We start from the raw sequence: 13,435 nt of genomic DNA on the forward strand, positions 1-13,435 counted from the left end.
CAAAAACTAAGTAAAAAAAATACTTTCCCACTCCTTGTAATGGGTGCTGTCCTTTGTAAAGTTTTAGCCGCTATGCGCATTTGCCATTTTCTGTGCGGAATTACATTCCAATAGCGTTATTCTGTTTATTTTTGTTTGACCACTACCAGGAAATAACTTCTTGACTGAAAACTGCTTCATACATTTATGTTCACAGTGAATTCAAAAGTTTCTCAGCGTTCTTGGGTTAGCTTTCCCCACCTGCTACTCCACACTACACTAGTGCAGTACTCAGGATATAGGTCAACAGGTATAGACGGTGAAGGTTGGAGCATAATACAGATAATCCCGGAATTTGTCGCAGATAGCCCATTAGTGTCAGAAACTCGAGTTTACAGGAGTGTAGGTGGTAATTCCTCTCGGCAGGTGTCAATGTTCTGGACCCATACCTGAATACAGGCAGCTTGTTGTCCTGGCGTTGGTATAACACTACCCCCAAGCCTTCGTTTGATGCATCTGTGTGCAATACAATCAAGAGATCACAGTTTGGGTAAGCTAAGATGGGAGGGTTAGTCAGCATATCTACAAACCTTGATACTCAACTCTGGTGTTCCATAGTCCAAGTCATGGGTGTGCGGGAGGGGAGTTGTCCCTTGGTTTCGTTCTTCAATCGACCTTTACCCTTGCTGGTCTTGGGTTTGGTCGTCTCACTCATCTCGGCTAGGAGTTCAAACAGGGGCCTCAACAGTCGTGAAAAGTCTTGGAAAATTACAGGTAATAATTTAGGAATCCAAATAGCATCCGGACCTCCCCAACTGTGCAAGGTTTCCTCTCCTTCCGGTCAATCCGGATCCCTTCCCCTGACACCATCCGCCCCATGTAGCGGATCTATTTATTAAAAAGTTCACACTTGTTGGATGGAGATTGATGCCGTGTTGTCTCTTCCGGCCGAGCATTTGTCTGAGGTGGTCCACATGTTCATAGAAAGTTTTGGAGTAGCACAGGACATCATCCAAATATGGCACACAGCATTCATTTCTAATGCCCTCAGACACTCCCTGTCACAGTCACGCCTGTTCACTCTTCCTGCACTCTGTCTATTTCTCTCAGCTCACAGCCCCGCTCTCTTACCACACTCTCCCTCACTCACCTAATCAGCCTCATGCAGTGCACCTGTCTGCCACACCCACCTCGTCAGCACAATCACTCTCACCTGCTCACTCTGCTGCACTACTCACCTCAGTATAAATACCCCAGTCTCACACACACTCACTGCCAGATCGTTCTCCGCATTATGCCAGACCTTCCAGCGTTATTCCCCGGACTGATTTCCCGTTGCCGACACCGCTTGTTTGGACTTCTCCGCCTTGCCTCTGCCCCGGTAACTGACTTAGCCTTCCGTCCCAGACCACGGTATTCCTACCTTGCCTCTGCCCCGGTTAACCGACTCAGCCTTCTGTCCCTGACCACGAGATTAGCCTTAGCTCCTCTTGGTTTTGTCTGCCTGCTCCGCTGACGGATCAGTGCTCTCTAGAGTGGAATATCCCCGTGAGTTATCTCCTGCCTGTCTACCTGCTGTTTGTTCCGCTTTGAATAAAGCTCCTGAACATTACCCTGTCTCCTGGTCGTACTGGACTTGGGTCCACACACCACCCGTTACAGTACGATCTGGCCAGAACATGGATCCTCGCCACTGGCTCGGTTCGCGTCTATGGAGGAAGCGATCCAGAGACACGGGACTCAGCTCGCCGCCACCACCGCCGAGGTTCACCAGACCTTAGTGAACCAGGGACAGGCTGTGACCGCCTTGACGCACCAGGTTCAACAACTTACGGCGGGGTCGCGGCCGGGTCGCGGGGGCAGCAAGCTAAGGAGGGTCCTCCAGACGTCCTTCTCCCCAGCAGCACTTTCCAGCTCCTACTGGGGAACCCCGAGGCGTTTCCAGGCCAGACGAGATATATAATCTCTCCAGCGTGTTCTGGGTCTACCCCGGGGCCTCTTACAGTTGGACGTGCCTGGAAAACCTCTAAAGGGAGGCGTCCAGGAGGCATCCTGATCAGATGCCCGAGCCACCTCAGCTGGCCCCTTTCGACGCGAAGGAGCAGCGGCTCTACTCCGAGCTCCCTCCGGATGTCTGAGCTCCTCACCCTATCTCTAAGGCTGAGCCCAGCCACCCTACGAAGGAAGCTCATTTCGGCTGCTTGTATTCGCAATCTCATTCTTTCGGTCACTACCCAAAGCTCATGACCATAGGTGAGGGTTGGAACCATGGCTCTAAATTAACTTTTTGATCACCAGCCAATGTGGCTGGTAAGTTTCTGAAGTTACCAGCCAATCAGAATTTCCACTAGCCACATTTTTTCCCGTGCAAAAAAGACAGATTATGAGAGCCACTGAATTCATTTGATCATTTTATTAACTAAAGCTTTAAATTCATCTTACAGTGAAGTTGGGAATGTATATCCAATTAAAATTAAATCCTAACCGCCAGAAGGTGGGGCTGGGGCCAGCGTTTTACAACTTAAAACTTTAAACAACTCTAAACATGTTTTAGTGCAGATAATGTACAAAATTACACAAATGTATTATGTACAAAGAGACAGGTTAAACATCATCAGAGGCAGAGCTCTCTGAGGACTCTGACTCAGAGCCCCCATCTACATCAGTTCCATTTTTCTTCCTCACAAAGTGTCACCATGCCAGATTTCTATGGCTTTGCGTGGGTCGAAGTCTTTGATGTCCGGTGAGCACAACTGTGTTTTCAAAAGGTCAGCTAGTGTCTCCCCTTTCAGGCTTGAGCGCCAGTCACTCTTAACCTGCTTCATGACACTAAACCCCCTCTCACAGTCAGCTGTACTTGTCGGAATGGTGAGCAGGGCATCAAACAGGTGTAGGACATCAGGACACTCATGGCGCAGCATTCTGTTTACTGCAGGCCATGTCTTCTCAATGGTCCCTGTTGCAGGGTCAGACAGACAATACAAAATGAGATGTTACGGTATGCACTTTCAGTGACTTTCAAGCACATGGAAAACAAATGCAAATTTAGTTAGTAAAAGATGGCATCACATTTGGATTGTACCTTTAACAAATGACCTACTCAAGACTATTGTTAAAGAGTCACATCAGACTTCATTTTCTTAAACTTCATTCAACAGTACCTTGGCTGAAACCTGCAGTGTAAAGTTGTGTTTTCAGAATGGTCCATTGATCTGGAATCAAGTCAATATCCACTCCAGCTGTCAGTAGAAGAGGTCGGAAGTGACTAATAACCTGGTCTACATCATCATCACCAAAATCTGAGAACAAAGGGGAAAAACATTGATACAAAGTTAAAGCTGCAGCCTATAACTATTTTTGTGTTATATTTGTTATATTTATATCTGTGGAGAGGGTCTTAGAAAGCAGAGCTGCAGCACAGCAGAGAGGAAGGAGGAGGGACCTGGAGGCTGTACTCATTCAAATTTTCTGGCTAAGTCCACTTTTTTCTCCAAACTACAGACTGCAGCTTTAAGGAGTTGTCTTAAAACATAAAATGGGAATATATTTGTTCATTACATTTTAATTATTACTGACCTGCACTTGTGTCTGTCTCTGGCCAGCACTGGAAATTTATCAGTCGCATTGCCTTCAGGACACCACTGTTTACATCGGCAAACCTAGAAGTGATGCACTGGCACATGGCATCTATGAGATCATTCTTGGACTTGTCATGCTGGTCAGGCTTTGTCGGTTTCAGAAGGACTCCCTCATAGATGTCCGTCTCCAGTGCTGCTCTCAGCTTAGGCCCGGGTCTACAGTTGTGCAGAGATGAATGGATGGGTTTGATTAATTATCTATCTTTACATACATATTGTGAAAAAAGTGTGAAAACACACTAACACAACCTAAAATCAAATAATGAATTGTATGACATATGATACATATCTTATACATACATATACATAATACATACTCACCATATTTTAGATGGTGATTTTAATTAGTATTTATTGTTTTTATTTATCATTATACCGAGACCTGAGTTCTGCATTTTGTTCTTTTCATGTCTCATGGGCAGAATGAAAAAAAGTATTCTATTCTATACCTTGACTTGTACTTTTCTATGACAGCCTGAGTGGAGGACAGGCAGCTATGAGCCTCAGCCAGGGTTACTGCTGACTTCTGCAGTGACTTGGAAAGGTTGCTCAATTGAAAGATGATGTCATGGAGAAGACAGCAAAACCGTAGGACTCCGCCATCCTTTGCTATGTTAAGGAAGCCCTTGGCCTTTGCCCTCTGAACACTGACAGTGGTCTCCTCCTGGGCCTACAAACAAAACAACAGCATTAAATCACAGACAACATTTACACTGAATTCCAAATTATTATGCAAATATGATTTTAGTCTCATATTTATTTTGTTTTTCCAATGCAATTCTTGGCTTGTATTGTGTCTCCTACCTGTTTATATCACTGACAGACATGTGTTTGACATGTAAATGTATTAAGCAAGGCACAAATATTAAATTATCCACCTACACTGTTGGTTTTAGTAGGCTATAAATTATCATACCTTTTCCTGTAAGTGGCGTACAACAGCAGCATAGCCCCTGAGGAAATGGTCTAGTGCTTTGAGGAGATGTGGCAGCCACCTGGTTCCACCTACTCTGGTTGGCATCAAAGCCTTCATGTGGAGCTCCCCGAAGTGTTGCTTTAGGCTGGCCCTGTTTACTCCACTCTTGTGATACAAGGTGTAGAGTCCACTCAATAGGTCCTCAACCTTCTTGGCCATCACATTTTTCCTCACTGCATCTGAAAAGGCGAGCTCAAGTCTATGGGCCATGCAATGGATCCCCAGCACATACGATCGGTCTGCACGCAGCTTGGTAACTACACCATTGTTGACTCCTGTCATTACAGCTGCTCCATCTGTGGTGATGGCCACCAGCTTGCTCTTCCAATCAGTGCTGACTTCACTCTCCATTACATTACACACAGCTTCAGCTATGCTTGTAGCATCTGGCTTTGAAACAGCTTTTATCCCGACAAAATCAACTTTGATCTTCCCCTCACTGGCACTCCTGGCATAGACCATCTCTTCTTCAATCACTGCACTGTCCAGGGATCCGTCTGACATGACAGAGATGAACTTGACATCTGACAATCTTGCCCTCATCTTTCTCCTCACATCCTCCGCTATGTAGTGAATGAACTCTTTTGCCTGATAGTCATTTGTGTATGTCTCTCCTATCTTCAAGCCTTTCTTTCTATCAACCCTGAAATAAATAATAACCAAAAACACATATATAAAAATGCTTGTATTAGGGCAATCGTGGTGGCCACATGATATATTCATGTTAAACCTTTGCATGTTATGTGACTGATAAAGTGTGAGGCTGAACTTTAAAATAGTTACTAAAATAGTACTGTCAATATACCGTATAAAATGTAATGAGTCTGAAACATGTAAATAATAAAGTTAATCCACTTACTCACACATCCATGCGAAGTCGGTGAAAGGCCTGCCTTTTTTCCCGATGGCGTGGGCATTGCGAAAAAGTAGCTCCATCTTCTCGAACTCGGACGTCTTCATTAAGGCAAGGCTCCTTCCAGCTTCACTCTCTTCGATACGACACGTCTTGGCGGTTTTCGTCCTCAGGCTCTCCTGATGACTTCGGGCACTCTCATGATCCTTTACTGCTTCTACTTTGAAATTATTGGTTCCTACCACGAAATTATTCGTTTTGTGTTTTTCTTTAGCATACATTCGGCAATCCTGACAGAACATTACGCTGTTTTCGTGATCATACACGAGCCACTCACGACCAGTTAGCCATTTACAGTTAAATTTCCTTTTTTTTTTTTCGCGAGGTCCAATATCCTCCTCCTCCCCTACCTCTTTGGTAGGAATATCCTTTCTCTTGATGGCCGGCTGTCCCAACCATCGCCACATCTTGTTTGTGTTTGTGTCTGTATTTGTATTTGTACCGGCGTCTATCGTTTTTTCCAACCCAAGAGTGACCTACGCCCCCTCCCCTAGTACGGCAGCCTCGACGGATGCGTTCCCATAGAAACCGTGCTCACGCGTCCCGCGAAATAGATGGTAAAGTTACTCATTTATCACCGGCCAAGCCGGCTAGTGAGTTTTTTTTTAATACACGCCAAAATGAATTTTCACCCGCATTTGGCGGGTTGGCGGGTGTTAACCCCAGTGCGTGCTGAAGGTCACGTTCTGAAGAAGCCAACAGAACCACATCATCTGCAAAAAGCAGGGATGTGATTCTGAGGTCCCCAAACCGGAAACTCTCCTCCCCCGGCTGCGCCTTGAAATCCTGTCCATGAAAATCACAAACAGGATTGGTGACAATGGGCAGCCCTGGCGGAGGCCAACACGCACTGGGAACAAGCTCGACTTTGTGCCGAGTGTCCGGACACAGCTCTCACTTTGGTCATACAAGGACCGAATGGCTCGTAGTAACGAACCAGGTACCCCATATTCCCGCAGTACCCCCCACAGGACTCCCCGAGGGACACAGTCGAAGGCCTTCTCCAAGTCCACAAAACACATGTAGACTGGATGAGCAAACTCCCATGCACCCTCCAACAGACCTGCAAGGGTAAAGAGTTGGTCCGCTGTTCCACGTCCAGGACGGAATCCGCATTGCTCCTCCTGAATCTGAGGTTCGACAATCGGACGGAGCCTCCTTTCCAGCACCCTGGAGTAAACTTTCCCGGGGAGGCTGAGCAGTGTGATACCCCTATAATTGGAGCACACTCTCCGGTCCCCCTTTTTGAAAATGGGAACCACCACCCCGGTCTGCCACTCCACAGGCACTGTACCCGACTTCCACGCGACAGTGAAGAGACGTGTCAACCAAGACAGCCCAACAATGTCCAGAGCCTTTAGCATCTCCGGTCGAATCTCATCCACTCCTGGCGCTTTGCCGCTGAAGAGCTGTTTAACTACCTCAACGACCTCCGCCAGGCATATGGACGAGTCTTCCCCTGAGTCTTCAGACTCTGCCTCTTCCACAGAGGACGTGTTGGTCGGGTTCAGGAGTTCCTGTTTCAAGATCATAAAATACATTTATTAATCAGAGCACTTAAATAACAGCACTAGCTGAAAAAAGAAATAAATTGAATCCATTAGACACAAGAAATCTTAAAAAATTCTGGCTAAATTTCGATGACATTTGTATTTTCATCCATAACCTGGTCCTCGAGCAGTAAATTGCCAGCATCTCTTGTTATTTCAGTAATTCAAATGTTCTTGCTATTACTAAAACTAAGCCAATCCGAGCCTTGTAGGGTTAAAAATGGATGAGAGATATATTCTGCAGACCCGCTGGGACACATCATCAGTTCTTGAACATGGGGTCATTGGGTGTTTCGGGTCTTTCAACATGAGACACCCTTGCCCAGGCGAATCAGGCAGGGCTGATCAGACCCCAGCTTACTAGCATTCGCCCACAGATCTGTCCCCTTAATCCAAAGCCACATAGTGGCTATCTCCCCAACTATCTGATGGCCTTCTTCTTTGCTTCCCTGTTGATACAAAGTAGTGTTACGCTTTGCAGAGTGAACATCATAAAAATCCTCGGCAGCCCACCTCCACAGGCTTAGAGAGAGTTTGCCAGCCTTTCCTTCTTCACTCTTCTACAAATTCCTGGTACTTTGTGCGCTTCCTTGCATTGGTCTCATCCATACAAGGGCGAAAATTATGACTGATATGGGGCAGCCTGTTAGTCCTTTTTAGTCAAGCTGATGCAATTCTGATGTGCCAGACCCAACAGTGACTCTTACCCTGAAGTTACCGTAATAATTCAATTCAATTCAATTCAGTTTATTTTGTATAGCCCAGAATCACAAATTACAAATTTGCCTCAGAGGGCTTTACAATCTGTGCACATGCGACATCCTCTGTCCTTCCCTCACATCGGCACAGGAAAAACTCCCCTAAAAAAACCCTTTAACAGGGAGAAAAAAGGAAGAAACCTATGGGAGAACGACAGAGGAGGGATCCTTCTCCCAGGATGGACAGAATGCAATAGATGTCATGTGTACAGAATGAGCAGCATAACAGTTCTTAGATACAACACATTCAATGTATATGACATAAATGATTCATATAATAAGACTACTTATAATAACAGCAGCAATTATTACAGTAGAATTATAGCCATAAAAATAGGGATAGTAATGTGACTAATAATAATAATCGAAGTAGCAGTGGGTGTCAGTCGGCTCACAGCAGGAGGCACGACTACGGTCCAGGTACCACAACGATTCATGGAAACCTGCAGAACGAGAAAGCAAAAGGGCTTCAGGGTGGAAGTAAAGCTAAAATGCTTAATGGTACAGGTAATAGTAATAGTAATGTGACTAGTAATAATAATAATGGTGGTAGCAGTCGGTGAAAGCAGGGCCGTAGCAGGATGCACATCCACGGTCCAGGTACAGCCACGATTTATAGAAGCCTGCGAAGCGAGAAAGCACAAAGACTCCAGGGTAGAAGCAAGTCAATAAGCGTAATAGTACAGGCAATAATAATAGTAATGTGACTAATAATGATAGTGGTAGTAGTAGTGGGTGTCAGCAGGGCCTCAGTAGGTGGCACGATGACAGTCCAAATATAACCCTGATTCCTGGGAACCTGCGAGGCGAGAAAGCACAAGAACTCCGGGGAAGAAGCAAAATCAGTAATGTGCATAAATAGGAGATTAATACATAAAGAAGGAGGGAGAGAAGAGGAGAGAGGAGCTCAGCGTATCCTAGGTAGTCCCCCGGCTGTCTAGGCATGTAGCAGCATATCTAGGGGCTGGACCAAGGCGAACCTGAACCAGCCCTAACTATAAGCGCTATCAAAAAGGAAGGTCTTAAGCCTGCTCTTGAAAGTGGTGAGTGTGTCTGCCCCCGGACTGAAACTGGAACCTGGTTCCACAGAAGAGGAGCCTGATAACTGAAGGCTCTGGCTCCCATCCTACTTTTATATACTCTAGGAACCACAAGTAACCCTGCATTGATTGAGCGTAGCTCTCTAGTTGGGTAATATGGAACTATAAGTTCCTTAAGATAAGACGGTGCCTGACCAGTTAGAGCTTTGTAGGTAAGTAAAAGAATTTTAAATTCTATTCTTGATTTAACAGGGAGCCAGTGCAGAGAAGCTAATACTGGAGTAATATGATCTCTTTTCTTAGTTTTTGTTAGAACACGTGCTGCAGCATTCTGGATCAACTGTGAAGATCTAAGAGACCTATTAGAGCAGCCTGATAATAAGGAGTTACAGTAATCTAGTCTAGAGGTAACAAATGCATGAACTAGTTTTTCTGCATCACTTTGAGACAGGATTTGCCTGATTTTCGCAATGTTACGTAAATGAAAAAAGGCTGTCCTTGAGATCTGTTTTATATAAGAGTTAAAAGACAGATCCTGGTCAAAGATAACTCCAAGGTTCTTAACGGTAGTGCTGGATGCTAGAGCAATGCCATCTAGAGAAACTATATCGTTAGATAATTGAATTCGAAGGTGATCTGGACCTAGTAGGATAATTTCTGTTTTTTCAGAGTTTAACATTAAAAATGTTACAGGTCATCCAGGTTTTTATGTCCGTAAGACATGCTTGAAGTTTAGAGAACTGGTTAGTTTCGTCTGGCTTAATTGATAGATATAACTGGGTATCATCTGCATAACAATGAAAGTTTACTGAGTGTTTTCTGATAATATTCCCCAAGGGAAGCATATATAAGGTAAATAAAATAGGTCCAAGAACAGACCCCTGTGGAACTCCGTGACTAACCCTGGTTTTCATCGAGCTTTCATTGTTTACATATACAAACTGAGATCGGTCTGATAAATACGACTTAAACCAGCTAAGTGCGGTTCCTTTAATGCCTATAAGATGCTCCAATCTCTGTAATAGGATTTGGTGATCAATGGTATCAAATGCAGCACTAAGGTCTAGCAATACAATTACAGAGACAAGTCCTTTGTCTGAAGCTATTAGAAGGTCATTGGTAATTTTCACCAGTGCCGTCTCTGTGCTATGATTCACTCTAAATCCTGACTGAAAATCCTCAAATAAACTATTGTTATGCATAAAGTCACAGAGCTGATTTGCTACTGCTTTCTCAAGGATCTTAGAGAGGAACGGAAGGTTAGATATAGGTCTATAGTTAGCCAACACCTCTGGATCTAGAGTAGGTTTCTTAAGAAGAGGTTTAATTACAGCTAGTTTGAAGGCCTGTGGTACATGGCCCGTCAGTAAAGACAGATTGATAATTTCTAATAAGGAGTTGCTAATTAAAGGTAAAACTTCCTTAAGCAGCCTAGTCGGAATCGGGTCTAAGAGACAGGTGGAAGGTTTAGACTTAGAAATAGTTAAAGTCAATTGTTGAAGGTCGATGGAAGAAAAGTCATCTAAATATATTTCAGGTTCTACAGCTATGGATCGATCGGTACTGGTTGAGGGCAGTAGATTATACATTTTTTCTCTAATAGTTAGAATTTTATCATTAAAGAAGTTCATGAAGTCACTACTACTGAGGTTTATAGGAATACACGGCTCAACAGAGCTGTGACTCTCTGTCAGCCTGGCTACAGTGCTGAAGAGAACCCTGGGGTTGTTCTTATTTTTCTCTATTAATGCTGAATAATAGGCTGCTCTAGCATTACGGAGTGCCTTCTTATATATTTTAAGACTGTCTCGCCAGACTAACCGCGCTTCATCCACATTGGTGGAACGCCATATCCTTTCAAGTTTACGCGATATTTGCTTTAAATCGCGGGTTTGAGGGTTATACCATGGAGCAAACCTCCTTTCTTTTATTAGCTTCTTTTTTAGAGGAGCTATAGAGTCTAGTGTCATTCGCAGTGAGCATGCAGCACTATCGACAAGATGGTCAATCTGAGACGGACTAAAGCTAGCGTAAGAGTCCTCCGTTATATTGAGCAATGGTAATGAATAAAACCCTGAAGAAATCGCTTCTTTAAATTTAGCTACAGCATTATCAGATAGACATCTAGTGTAGAAACTTTTGCCTAATGGCGTACACTCTGGTAGTAAAAATTCAAAGGTTATTAGAAAATGGTCCGATAAAAGAGAGTTCTGTTGAGAGACAATTACATTTTCTACTTAGTTTAGTTTCGTTTAGTTTATGTATTTATTTAGCACACATTACAATAATGGTGCAAGGAGGGAACGAAGCCCAGTGGGCTTGTACAAGAGTTCCACCCCTGTCAATAATCACAGACAAATAATATTTATAAGGCTAACAAATAAACTTTAGAAAATAAGGAGACAAAGTACATAAATAAATCAAAAATAATCAAAATTCAGTAATAAGATGATTCATGAAAAGATAAGATGTTTTTTAAGCTGCTTTTTGAAGAGTGAGTAGGATGATAAGGATCTTAATAAGGGAGGTAGTACATTCCATAATGCAGGGCCTCTATACGACATACTAAATTGATGATGTGATGTGCGGGAAAAGGGTAAAGCTAGGTTGTTATTATTGCTGTGTCTAGTGCGATGTGAATGTACGTTAAATGAGTGAGTAAACAAAGACTGAAAGCTTTCAGGGAGATCTTGGTTTCTGTAAATAAACTTGTGAATGAATAAACATATCTGATAGATATTTAATTTGTGAATTGGCAAAATAGAATAACTCATGAAAAGTGGTGCTGATGGAGCATATCTGTTTGAATGTGAGATGAATCTTAAGAATCGCTTCTGAATGATGCATAATTTTTGAGATGGTTGGGATATGAGGCCGCCCAGACCAGATTACAGTAGTTCAAATAAGGAAACAAAAACTATAATATAACCTTAAATGAGCAGAAGGATGAATTAGAGGACACACTTTTCTTAATATGCCTATCATCTTCGTGGATCTTTTGCAAACCAAGTCTATATGATTTGACCAGTTAAGTCTTTCATCAACTAAGATTCCCAAAAATTTGGAAGCTTTTACTTGCATAATTTCTGATCCATTAATGAAAACTTTAGTTTGTTCTTTGGAGTAAGACTTGTTTATGTTGCAAAAGATCACAAAGTTACATTTCTTCACGTTAAGTGTTAATTTATTCATTTGAAACCATTTGGCAATTGATAATAATTCATCATTTACACTGTTAATCAAATAATTAAAGTCATTATGAGTTGCTATGAGATTAGTGTCATCAGCAAATAATACAGGAAAAAGATGTTTACAAGACATGGCTAAATCGTTTATATAAATCAAAAATAATAAAGGGCCAAGTATTGAACCCTGTGGCACCCCATGTATGATTCTTGACTTGGTAGAAGAATAGCCATTAAGCGACACATATTGTTGTCTGTTAGACAAATAATTTTTAAACCAGTTCAGGGCAATATTCTCCACTCCATATCTATTTAATTTGGAAATCAGAATACTGTGGTTAACGGTATCGAATGCTTTGCTTAAGTCTAAAAAGATCCCAATGGCAAACTTACTAGTATCAATGGCGGATGAAATTAAGTTAGTTAGCTCGAGTAATGCATGCTCTGTTGAATGTTTTTTACGGAATCCATACTGGTGAGCATATAGGATCTTATTTACAGTTAAGTGCTTGGATATTCTTGCATAAACTAATTTCTCCAATAATTTAGAGATGCAAGGCAGGATTGCGTTTCCAAAATCATGAGTATCACCTGTTTTGAAAACAGGGATAACTTTAGCAATTTTTAGATCAAGGGGAATAATTCCAGATTGGAGTGATAAAGAAAGAATATGAGTTATCGGTTTAATTAAATGATCAATGGTTTCTTTGATCAAGATGCTCTTTATGCCATCATGACCTGGGGCTGAATTCTTTAATTCCATTATGATATTATGGACCTCCTGTGAAGTTGGAGGTACAAAGGTATTGAGAGGAGAATATTGCCCTTAATGAAGTTACAAGGGTTCTCATTTGTGTCCAAGATACTTAATGCCAGATCCGAGCCAACATTAACAAAAAAAGTATTAAAGCCATCAGCTATTTCATTAGGGTTAGAGAGGACACTCTCTTTCCCACGCATCTCTGCAGGTGCAGTTGCTGCTGATTTCTTGCGATTCAACAAATGATTAATGAGGTTCCAGGTTGACTTAATATCGTTTGATGCTTGGGTGAATTTTACTGCATAATATTTTTTTTGCTTTCCTTATATCAGCTATAAATTTGTTTTTATATTTCTTATAAGTTTCTATGTTAGAAGGGATGGAGTTTGTAATAGCTTTCCTATAGAGTTTATTTTTTTTACGGGAGCATTTCTTCAGATCTTCAGTAATCCAAGGTCTCCCTTTTGCAGAATTAATTTTAGACTTATGGTTGCTCATCGGAAAAGATGATTCTAGAGCTGAATTAATAAGGGCTATGAAAAGATGATAAGCTGCATCAACATCATTTAGCCCAAGAACCTCATCCCAAGAGACGTACCTGATGGCAGTTTTGAAAGATAGCAGGTTATTTCTGCT

General features: G+C 42.5%; 1 protein-coding gene across 1 annotated transcript; it reads right to left on the reverse strand.

The window, feature by feature from the left end:
• Positions 1-577: 577 nt before the first annotated feature.
• Positions 578-6,106, reverse strand: LOC129114662 (zinc finger protein 862-like). The gene is made up of 8 exons (XM_054626680.1): positions 5,453-6,106; positions 4,534-5,236; positions 4,067-4,287; positions 3,556-3,773; positions 3,141-3,278; positions 2,675-2,935; positions 1,645-1,755; positions 578-699 (listed from the first exon to the last, which is right to left on the reverse strand). Exons 1-8 carry the CDS (start codon positions 5,911-5,913, stop codon positions 578-580), a joined length of 2,235 nt encoding a protein of 744 aa, XP_054482655.1. The 5' UTR covers positions 5,914-6,106.
• Between the last annotated feature and the right edge of the window lie 7,329 nt (positions 6,107-13,435).

The sequence above is a fragment of the Anoplopoma fimbria genome, unplaced genomic scaffold (assembly GCF_027596085.1).
Source record: "Anoplopoma fimbria isolate UVic2021 breed Golden Eagle Sablefish unplaced genomic scaffold, Afim_UVic_2022 Un_contig_5505_pilon_pilon, whole genome shotgun sequence".
Lineage (NCBI taxonomy): Eukaryota > Metazoa > Chordata > Actinopteri > Perciformes > Anoplopomatidae > Anoplopoma > Anoplopoma fimbria.